Below are 24,667 nucleotides of genomic sequence, written 5' to 3' on the forward strand. Positions count from 1 at the left end.
ATGCGGCTAAATAGGGGGGGATGTGATTTGAAAATAGCACTAGACAGGTCCCATCCGTTAACCCATAGTCATGGCTTTACACCATATGGATGTAGTTGTGTTTGCATTAAAAGAGCCCGAAAGGGGGTTGATACAGTTCTAGGAGACCTTATACATGTTTTGCTCAGGACAACTAGAGTACCTGGCAAATTGAAGGTTCATGAAACTCGAACATCTCTTGTGATAACTAGATGATCAGTGGGGACCCCCACTGACCCTGAGAAAGAGGCTCTGAAATACCCCATCTGAATGGATTCGTGGACATTATCGTGTTTTTCTTATAACCACAACAATTATAGGGGTGCTCTGTTTTATAGGGCTATGTTAACATACCTCACTGCAATTTTCACATCAGAGCTGCAGTAAGTTAAAGGAGACTGTCCGCTACTTTTTAAAACCTTATTAATGGGCCCAGGGTGCTTCAAAATGGGGGGAAAAAAATGGAAAATTAGTGCCGGTCCAGTAGGTGTGTTCATTTTATTTTTTTTTTAAACACTATAAGCCAGTTGATAAAGCATTTAACAGTAATGGACAATTCTCTTTAAATAGTAGCAATTTCACTTTCTACTGCATTACGGTACATAGTTTAATACAATTTGAATAATTTGATTTCTTCATGTTAGTCAGTGGAAAATTTGTGAAATTGACATCTCCTCATTTCTTAAAATCTGATATTTTACATCACTGCCAAGTCTCTGTGTGTCATAAAACAAAAATTAAGCATGGTTTGTACACAGAATTAAACTACCCCGAAACATAAAAGGAGTTACAAATTATTAGCATACTTTGTGCATCAATCCATCGTGGTTTTCAAAAATCTCTGCTTAATTTTACAGAGGCGAATAGTATGGAAGCTGTACCTGCGTGATTGCATGTTTGGAATTTTTGGACCTTTTGTCAAATTTTTCATGTTAAGCTGAACATACAATGTAATGGTGGCTGCAGAGCGCCATAAAAAATGGTCTGTTTGTTTTTGCTTCTTTTTAAATTTTGCTTCTCCATTGCGGAGATAATGGCAATCAAAGTATTTGGCATCTAATAAGTTAATTTTTATTTAAGTCAAAATGGGTGTTATCAAATTGTTTTCACTGGGGGTGTGCACTTCTTCTCCCTGTATGATGCTGACCAATAATAAGCAGGCAGCAACAATCAAAGGAAAAAAGAACACGCCCTCTCCATAGCTTACAGCGGATTTCTCAGTGTATGAGATGTAATGATACTGCTCTGATCTCGTGGTCTAACCGCTTGCATGATTAGAAAGCACAGATAACTAAAGCCCTCGTCTCACATAGCGAGATCGCTAGCGAGATCGCTGCTGTGTCACGGTTTTGGTGACGCAACAGCGACCTCACCAGCGATGTCGTTATGTGTGACACTTTGCAATGATCAGGCCCTGCTGTGAGGTCGCTGATTGCTGCAAAGTGTCCTGGACCATTTTTTGGTCGTTGCCCTCCCGCTGGTCAGCACACATCGCTGTGTGTGACCAGCGGGAGCAGCGATCAGGCTGGTAACCATGGTAAACATCGGGTTACTAGGGGCACATGCGCCCCTAGTAACCCGTAGTTTATCATGGTTACCACTCTGCTACAGTGAGCGGGAGGTTACCGCTCACTTTAGCAGGCTCGTAACCATGATAAACAACGGGTTACTAGGTGCGCGTGTGCCCCTAGTAACCCGATGTTTACCATGGTTACCAGCCTGCTTCTGCTTCAGCAGGCTCGTAACCAGGAGCAGGACATGGTGGAAAGATTCTTTCCACGATGTCGCTGCTCCCCTGATCGTTGGTGAGCCTGCCTGTTTGACAGCTCACCAGCGACCACATAGCGACGCAGCAACGATCCCCGACAGGTCGTATCGTTGTCGGGATCGTTGCAGCGTCGCTAAGTGTGACGGGGCCTTAACACCTTTCAGATAAGGTCCCTGTGGGAAGGGGCAGCACAGCTGAGTTTAGGTGTCACATTACAAACCCTTCTATTAGCTCTCCTCCTCTCCTAGCACTGCTACTGTATGCCTATGACTGGTCAGCATAATACAGGGAGAAGGCCTGCCCCCCCAGTGAAAACAGTCTGATAACACTTGGACTTCAAAAGTTAACTCATTAGGTGCCAATTACTTTAATTGCTTATCTCTGCAGCGGACAGGCAAAATTAAAAAAAATATATGTTTTATTCAGTTCTGCTCCACTTTTACATCCTGTGTCCAGTTCAACATGAAAAATGTTGGCTAAAAGTCCTCTTTAAGTACTATATATTGGTATTTACTCCGTTTTGTATGGAACATATGGAACATGATAAACTTGTAGGTAGGAATTACAGTGAATAAAAAAAGGTCAAGTGGCGATCAAATATAAAAAATTTGTATTTAATCGTAAAAATTACAATATGACAGCATAAATAACTTGTATATGTGATAAATCTGGAGACAACTGCAAGGCCATAGATGTAAATCCTTTATAAAAAGAATGAATCCCATCAATCTAATAACTCCCCTTCAAAAATATTTTTCATGTATAAAACAGGATAGCAACAACATTGTTGGATAAACTATCGAAAGAAATAAGCATATAATATAAATTAACAGCAATACAAATATAGTACTAATGCATAAATGAGGATTAGAAATGAAAGAACATATAGTACCCTAAGACATTGTGATGCAATTGGGGAATATCAGGGGAAAATAAGGATCTTGCCTTTCAAATGTCCAAGCTTTTTCAGGACATTATTTTTATAGTATTTTATACTACTAGAACAAAATAAATGTCCATTTTGACACGTGAATGAGGCTTAGCGTTTCTATAACAACATCATATCTTTGTCATTTGCTTGATATCAGATTAGATGGACACAGAACTGTATCAAACATACCAAACATCCCAATGCAGGTATACAGAAGTTCATCCAGTGTTGCAGCCTTTCGAAATGTACTGGATCCCATTGTTTAGTCCTCTTCTCCAAATACCATATTTCAAACTAAGTTCTTCTTAATTTAGGAGACCTATAAAATAGGGCAACTGATATTTTAATACATAATTCAAAAAATGATCAAAAGTTCAAGAAAAATTTACAAATTAAATTGGTTAAATAAGAAATGTCAATTTACATGAATACATGACGTATCAGAGGATTAAAAATGTGGTATTTCAATTAAATATTTATTAATCACTTTCTTGTCTTCATACACTTCAACAGTTTTCAATTTGAGTGCATCCAAAAGCAGTTTGACTGTTAATAGTGGCCTGAAAGGTGAGTCAAATTAGTCAAAATAATACAACATTAATTAGCCTCTGTAATATATCAAAGGTGAAAGGCTGTTAATGTTCCCTGACATACTATTAAATAAAGGCAATGGGCAGACACAGGAACTGTTACAAAATAATTCCCAATGGGTGCCAGCTGTAAATTACATAGTTTACCTAACTGTCCAGGAACAGAGAAAATATATGATATCACTCATTTAACCCCTTAGATGCAACTAAGTGTTTAATCCCTGGACTAAAAAGTGGAAGAAAAAGATCAAGAAATTTTTTTGGGGAAAAAAAAAGTTACTGCATCAAGTAACAACCCAAACTAAAATTATCCTGTTAGTTTACTTCTAATAGAGTAAAGAATGATAAAAAAAAATGGTACCAAAATGGTACCAAGAAAAATGGAAGTTATCTTGCAAATAAAAGATTCATAGAGCTACATCAAAGGAAAATGAACAATGTTATTAGCTTTAGACCTGGGCAAGACTTTCATAATTATTTTTTAAAGAGATTTTTTATTGCTCTGAGGTAGGAAAATCTAAAAAAAGATGCACACATTTGATATCACCATAATTCTACTGATCCATAGAAAAAAGACAACATCAAAGTTATATTTTATAAAAAATATTGCAATTAAATAAAGAAGCTCTCATATGCCTATAATTGCAGAAAAATATACAGTTCTAGATTTCAAAATATGGAAAAGCCATCAATATTAAATCTGCATAGGTAACACTTTTGGCATGCCCACCAATCTGCTTGGTACTTTTGTTAGCAGCTGCATTCTAAAAGGGAAGAGCTATGCTGTGTAAAGCCGTGTTAGGCCACGGCCCCACTATCAGTATTTGGTCAGTATTCATCAATTTTAACTTCTTTTGGACTTGGATGTCCAGGCAGTCCACGAATATTTCTGTAATGATGCTCTACAAGGTCTATGCTGTGTAATCAGTTTGCAGGAGATTATGCATATGAAGGTGTGGGGAGCTGGCTGTTAAACCACAACTATAATCACTTGGTGTAAGGACAGAGCAAGAGCTACTGGTCTTAGGCGACCTAGTGAGCTCTGCTATGCAGCCAGGAATATACTGGAGATAATATACTAACCAGGGCTGTGGAGTTGGAGTCGTGGAGTTGATGCCCATTTTGGTTGAGTCGGTATAAAATGGACCGACTCCAACTCCTAAAATAGAAGTACAATGCAGGATGTGCTGTAAATGTTTTCATAAGAATTTGGGAAAATTATGAAATTTATCCTATAAATATCTGTTCTGTTCCTGATCTAAGGATCTCGCTTTTAGTTTAGATGAATCTGTTCTCTAGCCTTAAAATAATTAGGTCAGATTTGAGGTCATCTATGAAGGAGGATCTGATGGAGGCGATACTATTTCTCAGAACAAATTCATAGACTGCACAAATGTTACTCAGTTCATTTTTATTGAAAACTGTTATTTTCCCCACTTACTGCATAGTGTATTGTATTGCATTGAATTGCATAGTGTATTTCATATTTACAATTTAAAGTTTTTTTGTGTTCTAAAGTTGTAATCCAGTAAATATATTTTATGTTCTATCTAAATAGCTTGATTATTGTATCATAATGGTGATGAAAAGCCTGATGTTACCATTTTACTACAGTAAGTTTATCACTTAAACATGTGCCGTGCATGAGGGAGTCGAAGTCAGGAGTCGGAGTCGGGGAAATTGAGGAGTCGAAATCAGACGTTTGGCTTACCGACTCCACAGTCTTGATACTAACCCCAATTACAGGGGAAATCAGCAAAAAAAAAACCCTTCAAATGTATTTGTAGATATTAAGAAGGGTGCAGTGTATAAAATAAATTAAATAAGACATAAATTAAAAAAAGCAAAAATAAAATAAAAAATCATAAATAAATAAAACAAAACGAAAAAAAAAGAAAAAAAAAGCTGCTACTCTAAATAGCCGTTTAAAACCCCCATAGAAAAAAAATAGGTTCAATATATAAAAATTATTTATATGGAAACGGGAGCAGAATTTATAATTTTTTAAGTGGTCCTTTTTAGCTGTAAAAAAAAGAAAAATATTCCCTGTTTTTACTTACATTTTCCCCCAAATGTCAGCAAAAAAAAAAAGGAATATGCCAAATGCTTAAAAATTAAGGACCATGTGTGGCGAGAAAAGAAAAAGCCAAACTTTATCTGAATATCCAGATGAGAACATTTTGGAGCCGTTAAAAGTGCATGTACGATAAAACCTGAAAATGTACCTGATCAGGCGGGGGGGGGGGGGTATTGGCCTAGTCCTGAACTGATTAAACATGAAAAACCCTTAAAGTGGGATAGTAGGATGTTACTTAGTTTAGTCTCATATAGTATTTATACACCATGGAAATAGGAAATAGGAATAGCCAAGGATAAAGTTCCTAGAAACAAAGCTAAGTGACTAAAGATGTATATTTTTGTTGTATTCAATCTATACAACAACTATACATATATATACATATATATAACAACTCTTTATTTTACATGATTGCTTTTGCCTAGATCCTTTAATGTTGCCATTAATTCTGTGGTTTGAACAAAAAGTGTTACGTCTTTAAATATGTGTATTATTTCTAAATTATTAATAAAACTTTGCAGCATTTTAGACTAGATTCACATCACATTCAGTGTTTATGTTTGGTGGGACCATTTATAAGTCCAATCACGGCTCAATGTATGCATTTGTATAACTCTACGATTGTACTGAAAAGTGCAGTCAACTGTGCTTTGTCATTATATTCCATCCAAAAACCCTTTGGTATAGTTTTGCATAATCAAGTCTGTAGGCATGTCAGTATACACATCAGGAAATTATTGTGCCATATACAAAGACAGTAGATGACAAGTGTGAACATGACACAAGAATCAAAAACTACAAAAAAACTCATGTCTACAAAGTCATATTTCTTTAACCTACTTCTAGGGTGTTGAGATCTGGGGAGAGTTGCTATCAACAGACAATATTGGATTATAATCTCAGGTAGTACATTTGCTAATAATTGCGATTGGCCAGTGTAAGGGCCATAAGTTAAGTGGTCTCATAATGGCCCCAATTCATAAAGACTTGCTTTGCACACCAGTCTTAAAAAGGTTGTTCAGTCCAAATCGATAAGTCTGCAGTGACTCTGTGTGACTGCAGACTTATGAATCCCCCCAGTGCACACACAGTAAGCTGCGGGGATTCGCTGGTTTCTGAGCCAGGACAGGAGGATATGTATGAGTTATACATACTCTTAGCCAGAGCCCAACTGGTGGGCGCGGCCTCGCTCCATACACTTGTATAGAGCTAGACCGTGCCCGACTAGAGATGCGGCCGTCCAGTGAGTGTGGTCGACTACAGGGCGTGGCCTTGCTCCATAGACTTGTATTGAGCGAGGCGGCGCCCGACTAGACATGCGGCCCTCCAGTGAGAGTGGTCGACTAGAGGGCATGGTCTCACTCCATACACTTGGAGTGAAAACACCAAATTTTTTAATATTTTTGTGCAACTTCTGATTTGCGAAACAATATTGAGACATAAACACCTTATTAAATTGGCCCCATCGTGTTTCCTTGGCAGAGAAACAATGGGGATGATTTACTAAGCAAAATACATTACAAATAAGGCAAAACTGTATTGTATACAGTATTGTAAATTGAAGCATTAAAATGGAATACATATTATACTTCAAATTGTTTGTGTTTTTTTTTAAGTTCCACCACAAATTTTGAAAAATGTCCAGAGAAAGAGAATATATATAATGCATTTTATATTCTCTTTGTGAATTTATTCATGACATGCTGTTTTTCAATGCAAATATTGATCCCCTTTACTTGATCTACTAGTAAACTATACTTAGTCTTCCTTTGCCCCTTTCAACTCCCCATCCATGAAATCATAAGGAAAAAAAAAAGTCTGTCTAGAATGATTAGCAAGAAATGCATTATTTCTGCCAATTTGTAAATTCATGCATCTTTCAACACTATTCATAATCTATTTATCCCCCGCTGTTCTATTGCTTGGTCAATTATGATATGCTCATTAATCAGAGTTGCTTTACTATGATGTCAAAATCTACCATGAAGGACATGAACGGTTGTGAAGCAGTTCCCAGTTGGATAATTGATTATTGAAGTCAACATTAAGTCAAATTCTTTGTACATTAGTTATACTCTGCAGGAGCTCACTGGACCAGGCATGAATCAATAAATAAATCTTTTAAATGTTTTTTTTTAAGGCCGAACTTTTAACAGATAAACTTAACGCAACAAATCAAGATCACTTGTAATCAATGTAAAGTGAACATGGTCCAATAATAATAGATTTAGGATATTTATATTTCATAGTCTTGACAGGCTCCAAGAAGTGTTACTAGTAAACCCATCAAAAACATCAGTGATTAGTTGCTCACTATTATAAAATATAATACAAATTAATGAATTCATATAATAATTGCAGAAACATAAAGTTGAATGTGAACAAAGCAAATTCCCAAAATAGATGTCCTAAGGAAATAATATTTTTAATAGTCAGGACACAATACACATGATAGGGCTCATGCAGATGGCCGTGCAAATCGGTATTATTTTAGATCACAATGCATGGACTGGCTGCAGCTCCCCCAACCCGAGAGTGACAACCTGATGTATTTCTATGAGGCTTGTCGGGAGAGCTGCGGCCAGTACATACATTGTGGCCCGAGATCAGACTGATTTGCACGGATGTCTGCACGAGCCCTAAGAGAGAGAACTCAATGATTATTGGCTTTGTTTCCCAGGTCAGAATGGTCTGGTGTTTTTTCGCTCTCTATACCTATTTCATGATTCTTAGGTCATTTTCCCAACCTTTGTTTGCTAGCAAAGCAGTCCCTCCATTGAAGGGTGTAACATCCCTGGCGGTGTGCTTGCATAGTGCACCACCTCCCACTATGCAAGACCGCAATCTTACCTGTCAGTCCAGCCTGCAAATCTTGCTCCAGTTCATGCTGTGTGCATGTCTCTTTACTGACTGCTTAGGGCGGCGGCCTGGTTACTTCCTGATTCTTATAGCTGCTGTGGGCGCACCACTAATGCGTCTCCAGCCTATTGCTGTGAGTCACTGGATATTTAAACCCCCTCCACCCAGTAGGAGGTGCCTGAGCAACACTAACATTCAGTGTGCTCCTTGACTCTGAAGTTGCCAGGTCCAGCTCTGCTTCTTGTCTGTTTCCGCCATCTCTGGGGGCTGCATATCCAGACCTGTTATCTGTGACTTCTTGTCCGTTTCCGCCATCTCTGGGGGCTCTATACCCAGACTCGTTCTTGTATCTCATTGCAGTAGCAGTTCCTGTCTGAACTGTATCCTAGCCTGTTACCTGTTTTTCTCTATGTCTGTACTTTCCCTTTTCCTGCAGTATCTGAACCTGCACCTAACTTCAACTCGTTGTCTCTGTACTTCTGTTTGTGAGTTTTCTGTCCACTCACTACTTCATAGTAAGTACCTTGTGTGTATCTGGTTCTGCTTGTCCCTTTTCCCTTCTTCCATATCCACCTCCTGTGTTCTAGCCATCTTCCTGCATTTTACAGTCTGTTCCATGTGAACAGAGCCCTGTCCTCTCTGCCTGCACCTTCAGCCCTGTTCTGCTCTGCCTTGTCCACCGCACCTGCGGTTTCGCTCCGCTCTGTCTTGCCCACCGCTCCAGCGTTTTCTCTCTGCTCTGCCTTGCCCACAGCTCCAGCGGTTTCTCTCTGCTCTGACTTACCCACCACTCCAGCGGCTTCTCTCTGCTCTGACTTACCCACCACTCCAGCGGCTTCTCTCTGCTCTGACTTGCCCACCGCTCTGGCGGTTTCTCTCTGCTCTGACTTACCCACCGCTCCGGCGGTTCCGCTCTGCTCTGCCCTGTCCACTGCACCTGCGGTTTCGCTCTGCTCTGTCTTGCCCACCGCTCCGGCGGTTTCTCTCTGCTCTGACTTGCCCACCGCTTCGGCGGTTTCTCTCTGCTCTGACTTACCCACCGCTCCGGCGGTTTCTCTCTGCTCTGCCTTGTCCACTGCTCCGGCGGTACCGCTCTGCTCTGCCTTGCCCACCGCACCTGTGGTTTTTGCTCCGCTCTGCTTGCTCACCGCACCAGCAGCTTCTTTCTGCTCTGCCTTGTCCTCCGCTCCGGCGGTTTCTCTTTACTCTGCTTGTCTACCGCATCTGCTGCTCTGTACCTGTCTCCCAGTCTGTACTGGACCCTATCCAGCCTGCGCTCCAACCTGCTAGTATCTCCCTGTCTGCACCCCAGCCGTGCTTGCCAGTATCTCCCTGTCTGCACTCCAGCCGTGCTTGCCAGTGCCCACCTGTCTGCATACCAGCCGTGCTAGCCAGTGCCCACCTGTCTGAATACCAGCCGTGCTTGCCAGTGCCCACCTGTCTGCATACCAGCCGTGCTTGCCAGTGCCCACCTGTCCGCATACCAGCCATACTTGCCAGTACCCACCTGTCTGCATACCAGCCATACTTGCCAATACCCACCTGCCTGTATGCCAGTCTAACCTACCTGTTCCTGCATTTCCCGGTGTGGGTCAACAACTGTGACCGGGGTCTGACCTGGAGTCGCACCTGGTCCCTCTGCTCGGTTCCTCCTTGGTCCACGGAGTCGACTAGGCCGCCGTGCGACCTTGGTCAGATCGGGTTGATACTTAGTTACGCCCCTCCAGGCACTCCTCGGTTCATGGTACAGTGGGATCACTAATCACGCTCACGCCAGTCAGTCCGGGCGCGAGCGTAACAAAGGGTGTCCTGGGTAGGTTTTTCCCACCCAATAATAAAACAGATGTAATCACCCTGGATTGGCCCCACTTTCTCCAAGAGTCCTATAAGGGCCACATGAGCTGTCAGTATGGTAGGCATGCCATTGAGAAGACAGATATTCAAGTGTACTTTTCATTTTAAAAAAATAAGTACTTTTGTAAATAGAGTAAATATAAAACCCTAACAAAAAACTGTCATCTGTGAACCTCAAATCAGAGATCCCCTCCATTTGAAATGCTGCAGCATTTCAGAAAAAAAACATACTTTAAATCGGCACCTGGGACAATGGAAGACCAGTCCAAAAGGCAGGTCCTCAGAGGCTTTTTCCCTCACTGAAACCTTTCCGTATAGAGGAGCTGGAGAAGGGAGAAGCCTAGTCTCAACGAACCTGGCCACTGTTGAAATGCTGCACCAATTCAAAGTGAAACATACATGGCTGCAAGAACAGAACTGACCTCTGATTCATGCTGCCTATAGTACTGGCTGCATGAATCAGATGACAGATCCCTTTAACTCTTCACTAAAACACGAAAAGGCAATTTATAGATTGTCATGTTCACATGCCAAATTTGTTTCAATTTTAGGATTATATTTTTTTAGAAATTGGATTTTTCAGTTCTTCAATTGTCTAGCTTTCCATAGATATTAACATTACAATATTCCTAGTTTTATTTGTGTTTTCTTCATTTTAAACTTTCCTCCATCATGAATAATGTATACCACCCCGAGAAAAAATGCTTTCATGTCGTCTTAACAATTATTAATTATAGTTTCTTATTAAAAAAAAGAAAAACAACAGAAAGAAATGCTGCAACATGTTATTACTCAGTTGCATGCCGAGAAGAGACATTCATTTAACGATAATGGAGCTGTAATATAATTATGGCAGCTTATGCAATGATACCTTTGATTGGACATTTTTTTTTAAAATAAGTTATCAACATTTTTGTTTGTGTAAAAAAAAAAGGTGCTCCTCAGATGTGATGTACAGAACACTATGTTCCTCTTGTATTGTTTTTCCAAGAACTGAGGTTTATATGTTGTTTTAGAGTCTTAATGGCCGAGCAGAATACAATGTAGTGTACGTCAGCAAATTGTGCATATCAATGTCAAGAAACGATATTATTTTTTTTATTTATAGATGTAGCTTTGGTTTTGCAAGTAGTCAAAGAAAAAGTCTCTGAACACTGTTGGATTCCGTGGTGCACTGAGAAACGGCCACAACGCTGGCTCATCTTAGAGTCCATATTACAGTTGTAACACTAGACCTCCCATGGATCAATTAATTATTACATACTAATCAGATTAGCTTATCCATGGTTTCTTCATGGGGTAGTCCACTATTTTGGACTAAAAAGCATTTTTTTCATTTGGGTTTCATTCAACATTTTGCACCATTTGGCTTTTACAGGCTCTTTCTTTCACTGTACATTCATCTTTATGTGCTCTGTGAATATACAATGGCTTGCAAAAGTATTCACCCCCTTGGCTTTTTACCTATTTTGTTACATTACAACCCGTGTTTAAATATTTTGGTAATCTGACTTGTGTGTGATGCGGATTCCATGCGGTCCAATGCATCAGCACTAAATAGTCTAATTTGGTGAAGTGAAGTGCGAAAAATATAGGCATAAATTACATCTATGGAATCAAATAACTAAAAATTGGCACATGCATATGTATTTACCAGTTTTGCTGTGAAGCCCCTAAAAAATTATGTTGCAAGCTATTACCTTCATAAGTCACATGCTTAGTGAAAGGAAGACCACCTGTGTGCAATCTAAGTGTCACATGGTCTGTCAGTATATACACACCTTTTTCGAAAAACCATAGCAGCTGAAACACCATTAAACAAGAGGCACTACTAACCAAAAAAACCATGAAGACCAAGGAGATCTCCAAACAAGTTAAGTACAAAATTATTGAAAAGTAAAAGTCAGGGTTGGGTTATAAAAAATATCCCAGTCTCTGATGATCCCCAGAGCACCATCAAATCCATTATCATCAAATGGAAAGAACATGATACTACAACAAACCTGCCAAGAGAGGGCCGCCCACCAAAACTCTCAGCTCGGGCAAAGAGGGCATTAATCAAAGAGGCAGCACAGAGAACAAAGGTAACACTCCATAGAGGTGGCCTTTATGGAAGAGTGGACAGAAAACTGCCTTTACTTACACACAAAAATTCTAAGGCTCATTTTTAGTTTTCCAAAAGAGTGGGAGATTCCCCAAATGCATGGAGGAAGGTGCTGTGGTCAGATAAGACCAAAATTGAAGTTTTTGGCCACCAAGATAAATGCTATGTCTGCCACCAAACCAACCAGCTCATCACCCCAAGAACACCATCCCCACAGTGAAACATGGCTGGTGGCAGCATCATGCTGTGGAGTTTTTCGCCAGCAAAGGCAGGGAAAATGGTCCGAGTTGAAGGGAAGATGAAGGGTGGGAAATACAGGGATATTCTTGAGCAAAACCTGTTTCAGTATGTCAGTAATCTGAGACTGGGATGGAGGTTCACCTTCCAACAAGACAATAACCCAAAGCGTACTGCTAAAGCAACACTCAAGTGGTTTAAAGGAGGGAAATATATAAATGTTTTGGAGTGGCCTAATCAAAGCCCAAACCTTAATCCAATTGAGAATATGTGGTCTGACTTTAAGATTGCTGTTCACCAGAGGAAACCATCTAACTTGAAGGAGATGAAGCAGTTTTGCCTCGAGAAATGGGCAAAAATCCCAGGGGCAAAATTTGGAAAGCTCATAGAGACTTATCAAAAGCGTTTTGCATCTGTAATTGCTGCAAAATGAGGCTCTACAAAGTACTGACTTTAAGAGGGTGAATAGTTATGCACACTGACATTTTCAGTTATTTTGTCCTATTTGTTGTTTGCTTCACAATAAAAAGAAAACAAAAAATGTTCATAGTTGTAGACATGTTCTTTACATGAACTGATACAATACCCTCAAAAAAAATAGTGAAACTCTAGGTTGTGAGGTAGGAAAACACAAAAAATGCCAAGGTGTAAGTAGCAGGATTGGAAGTGTTTCTGCACACTCCGGAATACGACACAACTGGCATGGATTTATATTGTGTGACCATAAAATAGTTTAAAAAAAGAATTACAAAGTAAAAAATATTCATACTCACCTTCCGCTGGCTCCCGGTTACCTCCCGGCGACGATGCGCTCTCCTTGGCTCCCAGCGGTGACCTGCAAGGACTTTCGGTGACGTCATTTAGTCAGCTGATGGTCACGCGAACATCACCTGACCACTGATGTCAGCAGTCGCGTGACCATCAGCTTACTAAATGACGTCACCGTCATTTAGGAGAGCGCATCGTCGCCGGGAGGACACTGAGAGGACACCGGGGGCGCCGGAGAGGTGAGTATGATTATTATTTATTTTTTTTAACTTTATAATTCTTTTTTAACTTGTAGGTACTATGGTACCTGGGTCGGATGAAAGTCTCCTCTTCTCCAGACCGGGTACCATCCGCGCATTAAATCACATAAGATCTGCATGACTACATGTAGTCATGCGGATCTTATGCGATCCAACGCAAGTCAATGGCGGTGATTTTGCAGCGGAATCGCACTAGAATTGGTCTTGCTGCGGTCTTTACCGCAATGCGAATTCGCAGCAGAAATTTCCACATGATGTGCATAGCACATGCGGACTTGCATTGCAGTACATGGCAGACCTATTACAAGCGATTTTAATGCGTTTTTGCAGCAAAAATCCGCTGCCCCTTTCCTAAAAAAAGAAGTGTCATCAGTGAGGCTTGTTTTAAGGGCAGGGCTAGTCCCTACTATGTCCCTGTGTGCTGTCATTGTGCAATGTGCACAATCACAGCACTCACGCTCTGTGTTGCCGACTCAGATCAGCAGTAAAGAGCTGGCAATAGAGAGGAGAGCACAGTCAGTGAGCAGTGTCAGGGTGCCTGGTGTGCAGAGACCAGCGCTGCCCCCACAAGTGACATCACTTGCGGGGGAGATGCTGTTCTTTTCACATCACCGGTCACTGACAGTACGCTCTTGTAGCACCCTGAGGACTCGGCTGCTACAGGGGTATTGCACCTCACTCCAGAGGTGTGGTATTCCACTCCCGGGTAAGGATGGAGTGTGGGACTGAGCTCAGTAGGCTGCATGCACTACATACATCCCATTTCCGGGGGACAGAACTACGGTACTCCCACCAAGTAAATGTGCAGGTACGACAGCGTCTGTCCCTGGCTGGAGTGGGAAGGGGGGTGGAACATCCCAGTAGTGTAGGGGCAGATAGGGGGAGTACTCTGGGTAAAGCTGGAGCCCATTGGGTGCTGGTCACCTGGGCTCACACATAGAGGGAGTATATATGATGGGCACCATCTTAGAATAGGGTCGAGTTCAGTCTGAGGAGAAGCAGAGCAGAGGAGCTCAGCCAGGAGGGCTGACAGGGAGCTGTGGCTCCGGCTGGGCCCAGCTTCAGGGCCAGGCTTGTAGTGGAGAGGAAGAAGGAAGGCCCAGAGACGCAGAAAAGAGGGAACCCTAAGATCCCAGAATTAAGCCAAAAGGGTGAAGGGTTGGCAGAAGAGGGCACCGGATCCCAAGCTGGCGGAGGCAAAAGTAACCCTTAACCAGGAACCGGAGGTCGTGGGCAAGTTTTGCCACGACCCTCACCACATCCACCAGGAAGGTACACCAAGAGTAGGGTCAGGAAAGCCAGAGAAGGTTTTACCATCAGAAGGCCCAAGGGAACCGGACAAAGGTGGATCCCTGGTGGGGACGGCCAGGAGAAAGAGAGTGAGAGGGAAGCTCAGGACCACGCTCCGGAACTGCCTGGGGGTTAGCCGAGTCCCGCACCTGGTGAATGCAGTACGGCTCGGGTGGTCACTCCCGGCCGAAGTGACTAAAGCAACAACAGTGAGTAAAAACCCTGAAACTGCATCTCACGTCTCCGACTCTCCTTTCTGCACTATCACCACCTCCATCATCCGCACCAGCTGCCCTGAGGCCATACCCCTCCCGTTGGGGGTTATACCACCATTGCTGCACACATACTACCGGTCTCAGCGGACTGTTCTGCAGCGGCGGCCTTGTGACCGCAAATCAACGGGTGGCGTAGTCGACACTGAAACAACATCTACCAAGACTGCCACACACTTAGTTTGACCACCCTGGGCACGGACCGGGTCACCGCCACAAGGACTACTACCCCTATCCAGATCCGGCTCCGGGTATCCCTTGAACATGGCCCAGGGGGCGCGTCAACTTTGGCGTAGTCGGCAGGATTACGTGCCCGCAACCACCGGGTACTGCGTGCCTGAAGAAAAGGTTATATGTACCGTAAGAAGAAGTCTCCCGCCAATTCCGGAGGGTCCCCGCCATCGGACGCCATCACGGGTCGTTTCCCGCCGGTTGCCCGCCATCTGCAGCTTTTTCCCGCCATCCACGGAGTTTCCCGCCACTGGGAGACGATTCCCGCCATCTGAGAAGATTTCCCGCCCTGGCAGAGCGGACGCCATTATGGGCGTGCCAGACGGTGGCAAGAGGCCACCTCCCATCGTGGGACAGGACCAAGAATGGCGCCAAAAACGAAGACCGCCCCCACCAGCAGAGACTGCAATGATTGAGATGTCCGTCAGCGTGGGGGGTCTGCCCCTGGAACTGACAATCACCAAGTTGCCCCGGGACCGCCCTGAGTGTGGGCGGATCAAGAACAAAAGAGCGAGGATGGGTGCAGCCTGGAGAAGCCGCACCCGGAGATGGAGGGAGAGTCAGGCAGCATCGACCCTGTGGTCAGGAGCCTGTTGCAAGCCACCACCCCACAAGGCCTGGTGGAGATCCTGGCACAGCTCCCCCGAGACCGGGAGCGTGCACAGACCGCGCTGGAGGGCCTCGCATGGAGGATGGCCCAGGTGCAGCGAGAAACGCTGACTGAGTGGAGTAGGGAGATGGCCCAGCAGGCTGGAACCCGCCAGCGGAGCACGCCACCCGAGACGAGGAGTCTGACCGCCTCTGAGGATGGTGCAGGAGGAATGAAGGCCGGAGACGACGCCGTGGAAGGAGCTGAAGAGACGGAGGCAGGTAAAGGGGACGTCACTACCCCAAGCCTTGAAACCGTGAGCCTGCCCCAGCTCCCCGTCGCAGAGCCCGAAATTCCCTCTACCGTGCCCGTCGCTGCACCACTACCGCTCCAGACTAGGCCTCAAGCAGGAGCCGCGGCCACGCCCCCTGTGACGTCACGCGCCTCTACCCCGAGCGCGGCCAAGCAGGAGACGCCACCGGCCTGGTCGCAGGGCCGAGTACCCCCGGGCGCCGCAGTTCCAACAGCGCCCTCTACCTCCACTAAGCCATCGGCCTGGTCGCAAGGCCTGGTGAACCCGGGCGCCGCTGCCACCACCGCGCCCTCAACCCACAAAGTCCTACCCTTGGGTAAAGACTTGTTAGCCCAGCACACTTGCCCGGATGGGCAGCCCTTTGAGTGGCCACCGGAGTACTACCATCCCCGACTCCGGACGGAAAGGCCTCTGTGTGAGCCCCTGATCCCGGCTCCGGCGCCTGTCAAGATCGTCCCGCTCCCGTTGGAGGAGGCCCAATTCGAATGGGACCCCACTGGAGAAAACCTCATTGGGTTCACCCACGAGACCCGGGCGGCCGCAGCCCAGCGAGCAGAGTGCTGCCGGCAACAGCTGGAGGTCTTCGATCGGGAGCGGCGAGAGAGGCGGGTCCGCGAGGAGCGGCTGCAAGTACAGAGCGCGGAACAGAAGAGCCGGACCAGACGAAACCCCCGTGCAGCCCACGGTCCCCGCGCCACCGGGACCGTAATCAAGTTTCAACTGCAGCACGGGTGGGGTTTTATCCGGGACCACAGAACCCCCGGCGACGTTTTTGTCACCCGCAGGGACGTCGAGAGCCATCTGCCGGAGGGACACAGAGGACGAGATCTTTACCTGGGTGATGAGGTCACCTTCACCCGGCATCAATGTGCCAAAGGTCCATATGCTCTCCATGTGCACCGACTGACCGAGAAAGAGCTACAGTGCGAGGAAGGTCAAGAGGACCCGGACGGGTCTGAAGATTACCCTCAAGGAGGAGCAGGAGGATGCCGTTACTAAAGTACGGTACAGTGAAACTGTAAATAGTTACCTGTAAGGGTACAAGAACTGTTACCAGGAAAGTATAGTCCCCGTTGGGACCAGCAAACTGTTACCCGTGTGTCCCTATCCCTTAACAGGCTGAGGACTGTGAGCAGCCATTCCTTATCCCCCACTGGCCGAGGACTGAGAGCGGCCACATCCTGTATATAGTTGCGCTTTCTAAAGCGCCCCCTACTGGTTTTATAAGGAACTGTTTTGTGACTGTTGCACTTTTACCTGGTCACAAGTGCACAGTGGCCAGAAACTCAAGAACATTTTATAAGAAGAGTTTTATATCAAAAAGTCTTATAATATAAGAAGTTACCCGTAATGTTATATTTGCTAATAATGTTTATTATGTTTTATATGTTGGTGTATGTTTTGAAAAAAAAAAAAAAAATTTGTATGTTTTATTTTGTTTTGCTCTTTTACAGCCCGAGGACGTGCTGTGGTTTACCAGGGGGGAATGTAGCACCCTGAGGACTCGGCTGCTACAGGGGTATTGCACCTCACTCCAGAGGTGTGGTATTCCACTCCCGGGTAAGGATGGAGTGTGGGACTGAGCTCAGTAGGCTGCATGCACTACATACATCCCATTTCCGGGGGACAGAACTACGGTACTCCCACCAAGTAAATGTGCAGGTACGACAGCGTCTGTCCCTGGCTGGAGTGGGAAGGGGGGTGGAACATCCCAGTAGTGTAGGGGCAGATAGGGGGAGTACTCTGGGTAAAGCTAGGAGCCCATTGGGTGCTGGTCACCTGGGCTCACACATAGAGGGAGTATATATGGTGGGCACCATCTTAGAATAGGGTCGAGTTCAGTCTGAGGAGAAGCAGAGCAGAGGAGCTCAGCCAGGAGGGCTGACAGGGAGCTGTGGCTCCGGCTGGGCCCAGCTCCAGGGCCAGGCTTGTAGTGGAGAGGAAGAAGGAAGGCCCAGAGACGCAGAAAAGAGGGAACCCTAAGATCCCAGAATTAAGCCAAAAGGGTGAAGGGTTGGCAGAAGAGGGCACCGGATCCCAAGCTGGCGGAGGCAAAAGTAACCCTTAACCAGGAACCGGAGGTCGTGGGAAAGTTTTGCCATGACCCTCACCACATCCACCAGGAAGGTACACCAAGAGTAGGGTCAGGAAAGCCAGAGAAGGTTTAACCATCAGAAGGCCCAAGGGAACCGGACAAAGGTGGATCCCTGGTGGGGACGGCCAGGAGAAAGAGAGTGAGAGGGAAGCTCAGGACCACGCTCCGGAACTGCCTGGGGGTTAGCCGAGTCCCGCACCTGGTGAATGCAGTACGGCTCGGGTGGTCACTCCCGGCCGAAGTGACTAAAGCAACAACAGTGAGTAAAAACCCTGAAACTGCATCTCACGTCTCCGACTCTCCTTTCTGCACTATCACCACCTCCATCATCCGCACCAGCTGCCCTGAGGCCATACCCCTCCCGTTGGGGGTTATACCACCATTGCTGCACACATACTACCGGTCTCAGTGGACTGTTCTGCAGCGGCGGCCTTGTGACCGCAAATCAACGGGTGGCGTAGTCGACACTGAAACAACATCTACCAAGACTGCCACACACTTAGTTTGACCACCCTGGGCACGGACCGGGTCACCGCCACAAGGACTACTACCCCTATCCAGATCCGGCTCCGGGTATCCCTTGAACATGGCCCAGGGGGCGCGTCACTCTCCTCTGTGTGGCCAGCTCATTACTGTTTATCTGAGTCGGCAACATGGAGTGAATGCTGTAATTGTGCACAATGACAGCACACAGGGACAAAGCAAGGACTAGCCCTGCCCCTGAAATGAACCTCACTGATGACGCTTCATTTCAGGGAGGGGTCTGTGGCAGTGACTGCAGTCTCAGCCCCCTGATGACTCTTTGTTTGAGTATCCCAGGATGCACTGGGATTCTCAAACACAGCGTCATCAAAAAGGATGTAGTGAATAAAGTACAATAGCTGTTACATAGTGTAGTTAGGGAACAGTGGATAATTTTCAATGCAAGAATATTAGAAATGAATTTAGATTATGGAATTGAATAGATAGGGATTTAGAAGAAAATTTCTTTGACATTCAGACCACCTCTTTAACCCCTTCACGACCTTGGATGTATCCATACGTCCAGGTGGATAAGCACTTACCGACCTTGGACATACGTTACGTCCAGGCTATTTTGCGAGCACAGAAACTGTGCGAGCATGATTGCCGCTGGGTGTTCAGCGATTCTCACAGCTGACACCTGGCACTCACTGCCAGGAGCAGACCACTTCGAGTGATTTAACACATAAGGCTGTGTGCCCAGTATGCGTTTTTTAAGCGTTTCCGCAGCGGCAATTCTGCTGCAGAAACACTTAAAAAACGCTTGGTAGAAGGTCTGCCATGTTCCCCAATGATAATCCGCATGTGCTGTGCACATGCTGGGGAAATTTCCGCTGCGGATTATCATTGTGGAAAAATCCACAGCACTACCAATTATTTTGCGGAAGCGCGTCGTTTTTGCCGTCATTGACTTGCATTGGACCGCATGGAATCCGCATCATTGCATCTGCAGATGCGGATTCCATGCATTTCAATGTGCCGATGGTACCCGGGTTTGGAGAAGAGGAGACTCTCTTCCGGACCCGGGTACCATAGTACCTGTTAAATAAAGAATAAAATAAAAATGTACATTATACTTATCTTCTGATGGCCCCCGGTGTCCTTAGCGATGCGTCTTGGCTTACTGGCAGCTTGCGATGGTCTGAAAAGGACCTGCCATGACGTAATTTAGTCATGTGACGGGTCACGCGACCGCTGACGTCGGCAGGTCCTTTAGTCTACCGCGAGCTGCCGGCAAGCCAGGACACATCGGATAAAGACTCTGGGGGCCATCAGAAGGTAAGTATATATTTATTTTTTATTTTTTACCATTCTTTCGGTCACACTATATAAATCCATGCCGGTTGCATGGATTTATATAGTGTGACCAAGTTGTCAAGTCCTTTCCAAGTGATGCTAAAATCACTTGGAAAGCGTTCGACAACCCACATGCGGAAATGCATGTGAAGAACGCTTCACATCCGCTTGTCCCTGGCAGGAAAAACGCATGTGCAATCCGCATGTACAATCTGCATGCGTTTTTTCTGCCAGGGAGATGCAGAAACGCTCAGGAAAAAATCCGTAGCATTTCTGCATCGTGGGCACATAGCCTCAATGCTGCGATCAATATCAATCGCAGCATTTACAAGGCAGGCAGATGGAGGGAGCCCCCTCTGCCCTCCAATCGGATCATTTCGATGGTGAACCGATGTCATTAGGACGACATCTGAGTCTCCAGGCTCTAGCAAGTTAGTTAGATCATGCGCAGTGCGTGATCTAACGAACTTATGTCAGTGTAGCACTGACAGTGCAAAGCTCCTGCATTGCTATGCTTTAAAACTGGGATCAGAGTGCTGAAAGTCAAAGTCCAATAGCGGGACTAACTTAAAAAGTGTAAAAAAAAAAGTTTAAAAAAATGTTAAAATATATTTAAAAAAAAATCTCAAAATAATAAAAAAATTATATACAGTTATATGAAAAAGTTTGGGCACCCCTATTAATCTTAAGCTTAATGCTTTATAAAAATTGGTGTTTTTGCAACAGCTATTTCAGTTTGATATATGTAATAACTGTTGGACACAGTAATGTTTCTGCCTTGAAATGAGGTTTATTGTACTAACAGAAAATGTGCAATCTGCATTCAAACAAAATTTGACAGGTGCATAAGTATGGGCACCCTTATCATTTTCCTGTTTTAAATACTCCTACCTACTTTTTACTGACTTACTAAAGCACTTTTTTTGGTTTTGTAACCTCATTGAGCTTTGAACTTCATAGCCAGATGTATGCAATCATGAGAAAAGCTACTTAAAGTGGCCACTTGCAAGTTGTTCTCCTGTTTGAATCTCCTCTGAAGAGTGGCATCATGGGCTCCTCAAAACAACTGTCAAATGATCTGAAAACAAAGATTATTCAACATTGTTGTTTAGGGGAAGGATACAAAAAGCTATCTCAGAGATTTAACCTGTCAGTTTCCACTGTGAGGAACATAGTAAGGAAATGGAAGAACACAGGGACAGTTCTTGTTAAGGCCAGAAGTGGCAGGCCAAGAAAAACATCAGAAAGGCAGAGAAGAAGAATGGTGAGATCAGTCAAGGACAATGCTCAGACCACCTCCAGAGAGCTGCAGCATCAACTTGCTGCAGATGGTGTCACTGTGCATCGGTCAACTATACAACGCACTTTGCACAAGGAGAAGCTGTATGGGAGAGTGATGCGAAAGAAGCCATTTCTGCAAGCACGCCACAAACAGAGTCGGCTGAGGTATGCAAAAGCACATTTGGAGAAGCCAATTTCTTTTTCGAAGAAGGTCCTGTGGACTGATGAAACCAAGATTGAGTTGTTTGGTCATACAAAAAGTAGTTATGCATGGTGGCAAAAAACCACAGCATTCCAAGAAAAACACTTGCTACCCACAGTAAAATTTGGTGGAGGTTCCATCATGCTTTGGGGCTGTGTGGCCAATGCCGGCACCGGGAATCTTGTTAAAGTTGAGGGACGCATGGATTCCACTCAGTATCAGCAGATTCTTGACAATAATGTTCAAGAATCAGTGATAAAGTTGAAGTTACGCAGGGGATGGATCTTTCAGCAAGACAATGATCCAAAACACCGCTCCAAATCTACTCAGGCATTCATGCAGAGGAACAATTACAATGTTCTGGAATGGCCATCCCAGTCTTCAGACATGAATATCATTGAACATCTGTGGGATCATTTGAAGAGGGCTGTCCATGCTCGGCGACCATCAAACTTAACTGAACTGGAATTGTTTTGTAAAGAGGAATGGTCAAAAATACCTTCATCCAGGATCCAGGAACTCATTAAAAGCTACAGGAAGTGACTAGAGGCTGTTATTTTTGCAAAAGGAGGATCTACTAAATATTAATGTCACTTTTCTGGTGAGGTGCCCATACTTATGCACCTGTCAAATTTTGTTTGAATGCAGATTGCACATTTTCTGTTAGTACAATAAACCTCATTTCAAGGCAGAAACATTACTGTGTCCAACAGTTATTACATATATCAAACTGAAATAGCTGTTGCAAAAACACCAATTTTTATAAAACAATAAGCTTAAGATTAATAGGGGTGCCCAAACTTTTTCATATAACTGTATATATATATTGTACCCATAAATAAATATTTTTATGAAAAAAAAAATAAACAAAAAAAGAACACATATTTGATATCGCTGCATCCAGAACAACCCGCCCTATAAAAATGTTACACTAGTTAACCCCTTCAGTGAACACTGTAAAAAAAAAAGATGCAAAAAAACAATGCTTTATCATCATACCCCTGAACAAAAAGTGAAATAAAACGCAATTAAAAAGACAAATGTAAATAAAAATGGTGTAGATGAAAACGTAATTTTGTCACAGAAAAAAACAAGCTGCCATACAGCTCCATCAGCAGAAAAATAAAAAAGTTATAGCTCTCAGAATAAAGCGATGCAAAAATAATTATTTTTTCTATAAAATAGTTTTTATTGTGTAAAAGCGCCAAAATATGAAAAAAAAAATGTGGCATCGCTGCAATCGATGCCTTATCAATTTTACCACATGCGTAAAAAAAAAAACACCAAAAAAAATTCCCGAATTGCTGGTTTTTGTTCATTCTGCCTCCCAAAAATCGGAAGAGAAAGTGATAAAAAAAAATGGTACCAACAAAAATATCAACTCTTCCTGCAAAAAGCAAGCCCTAACATAAAGAATAGAAAAATTATAGCTATCAAAATATGGCAATGCAAAAAATAGTTTTTGCAAGAAAAAAAAAGCATCTTTTAGTATGTGACAGCAGCCAAACATATAAACCACCCTAACAATAAAGTCATCTAATCACTTATACAGCGCGAGGAATGGTGTAAAAATAAATAAAACCAATTCTTCACCAGCTGTTGATTTGTTCATTCTGCCTCTCAAAGATCGAAGCAAGGCTCGTCTCACATTTCTCCTGCACTCTACGCTGAGAGTTTACACCGGGGTTTCCGTGTAAATCTCTGAAATACGTGATTCAGATGTAGCCACAGGCGGAAGATTCCCTATAATGAGGCAGATCGAGGCACCGTGGACGTCGTCTGGCCTTTGACCCGGAAGTGTCTGTTCGCGTCAGTTTTGTACACTGCTGAAAAAAAGGAGACTGTTGAACAGAGGCCAGACGGTGTCCAGAGTAACTCTGCTGTCTCATTATAGTGAATGAATCCTTCAGAGGTTTCATCTGAATCATGTTACTTGGAGATTTAGATGGAAGTACTCAGTATAGCTTGCAGGATAAACGTGATCCCAAATGTTATGTAAAATGTTCCCAATAAAAGCTTCAAATCAATCCACAAAAAAATCTCCTACTCAGGTCCATCATCTGTCAATGGAAATATAGGGCGTGTCCACGTTATTGGTAGCACAAAGGCTCTGGAAAAGTGAAATGGCTCCTCGCCCCCCCCCCCCCCAAAGAAATTCAGCAAACTCTGCGCTCCCAAGTCCAAATTAATTTCTGAGCCCCAGTGTGCCTAAACCACATTTAGCGTCCACATGTTTGGCATATCTGCAGCAATGAGAGCCCGCCTAGTTTATGGGTGCTTGTCTCCAGAAGCATGACCTGGGCACTACAACATACTGGTCACTACAACGTACTGTGGACTGCAATGTACTGGGCACTACAATGGCAGTTTGCAATTTTCACTCAGCAACATCCACTGCTGCTTGTTTCTGGAAAACATTCATGGAGTCAAAATAGTCACTACACCTGTAGATAAATTGCCAAAGGGGTATAATTTCCACAATGGGGTCACTTGAAAGGGGATTCTGCACTTCTAGCACTTAGGGGCTCTGTATATGGAGTCCACAAACTACCCACTTTCCTGTGTGAAAATGTAAAATCTGGAGCTAAAACAAAATTTTAGTGGTAAAAATTTAATTATTTTTTTCTTCACTGCCCAATGGTATAAAATTCTGTGACACACCTGTGATGTCAATCTGATCACTGCACCCCTAGACAAATTTATCAAGAGTTGTAGTTTGTAAAGCACCTGCGGGGTTCAAGGTGCTTGTAACGGGTCTGGGAGGTGGAACCTCAGAGCAACTATACAAAGGGGCAGTCCTTGTAAGGAAGCGGGTGGCTTCCAGGGAAGGCGGGCAGGTAGTCACGGCAAGTGACAGGGACAGTCTCTGGGTAGAAGGGCAGGTAGTCACGGCAAGTGACAGGGACAGTCTCTGGGTAGAAGGGCAGGAGATCACGGCAAGTGACGGGGACAGTCTCTTGACAGGCGGATGGTCACGGCAAGTGACAGCAGGGTAAGAGTCTCTAGATAGGCTAGCAGGCAGGTAGCAGATGAGCGCTCCCAGGTGAGCGGGCAAGAGTCTCTGGACAGGAAGGTGGTCACGGCAAGTGACGGCAGAGCCTCCAGGTAGG

General features: G+C 44.2%; 1 protein-coding gene across 1 annotated transcript in view; it reads right to left on the reverse strand.

Annotated features, from left to right (window-relative positions):
- The window catches only part of RASGRP3 (RAS guanyl releasing protein 3), a 161,210-nt gene that overhangs the window by 91,063 nt on the left and 45,480 nt on the right, over positions 1-24,667 (reverse strand). Inside the window, exon 2 of the mRNA XM_073672631.1 lies at positions 2,907-3,036. Coding sequence (XP_073528732.1) covers positions 2,907-2,976 — 70 coding nt within the window. The 5' untranslated portion in view covers positions 2,977-3,036. The remainder of the gene's footprint in view (positions 1-2,906; positions 3,037-24,667) is intronic.

Source organism: Phyllobates terribilis, unplaced genomic scaffold (assembly GCF_046119375.1).
Source record: "Phyllobates terribilis strain yellow unplaced genomic scaffold, ASM4611937v1 Scaffold_3__8_contigs__length_932513732, whole genome shotgun sequence".
Lineage (NCBI taxonomy): Eukaryota > Metazoa > Chordata > Amphibia > Anura > Dendrobatidae > Phyllobates > Phyllobates terribilis.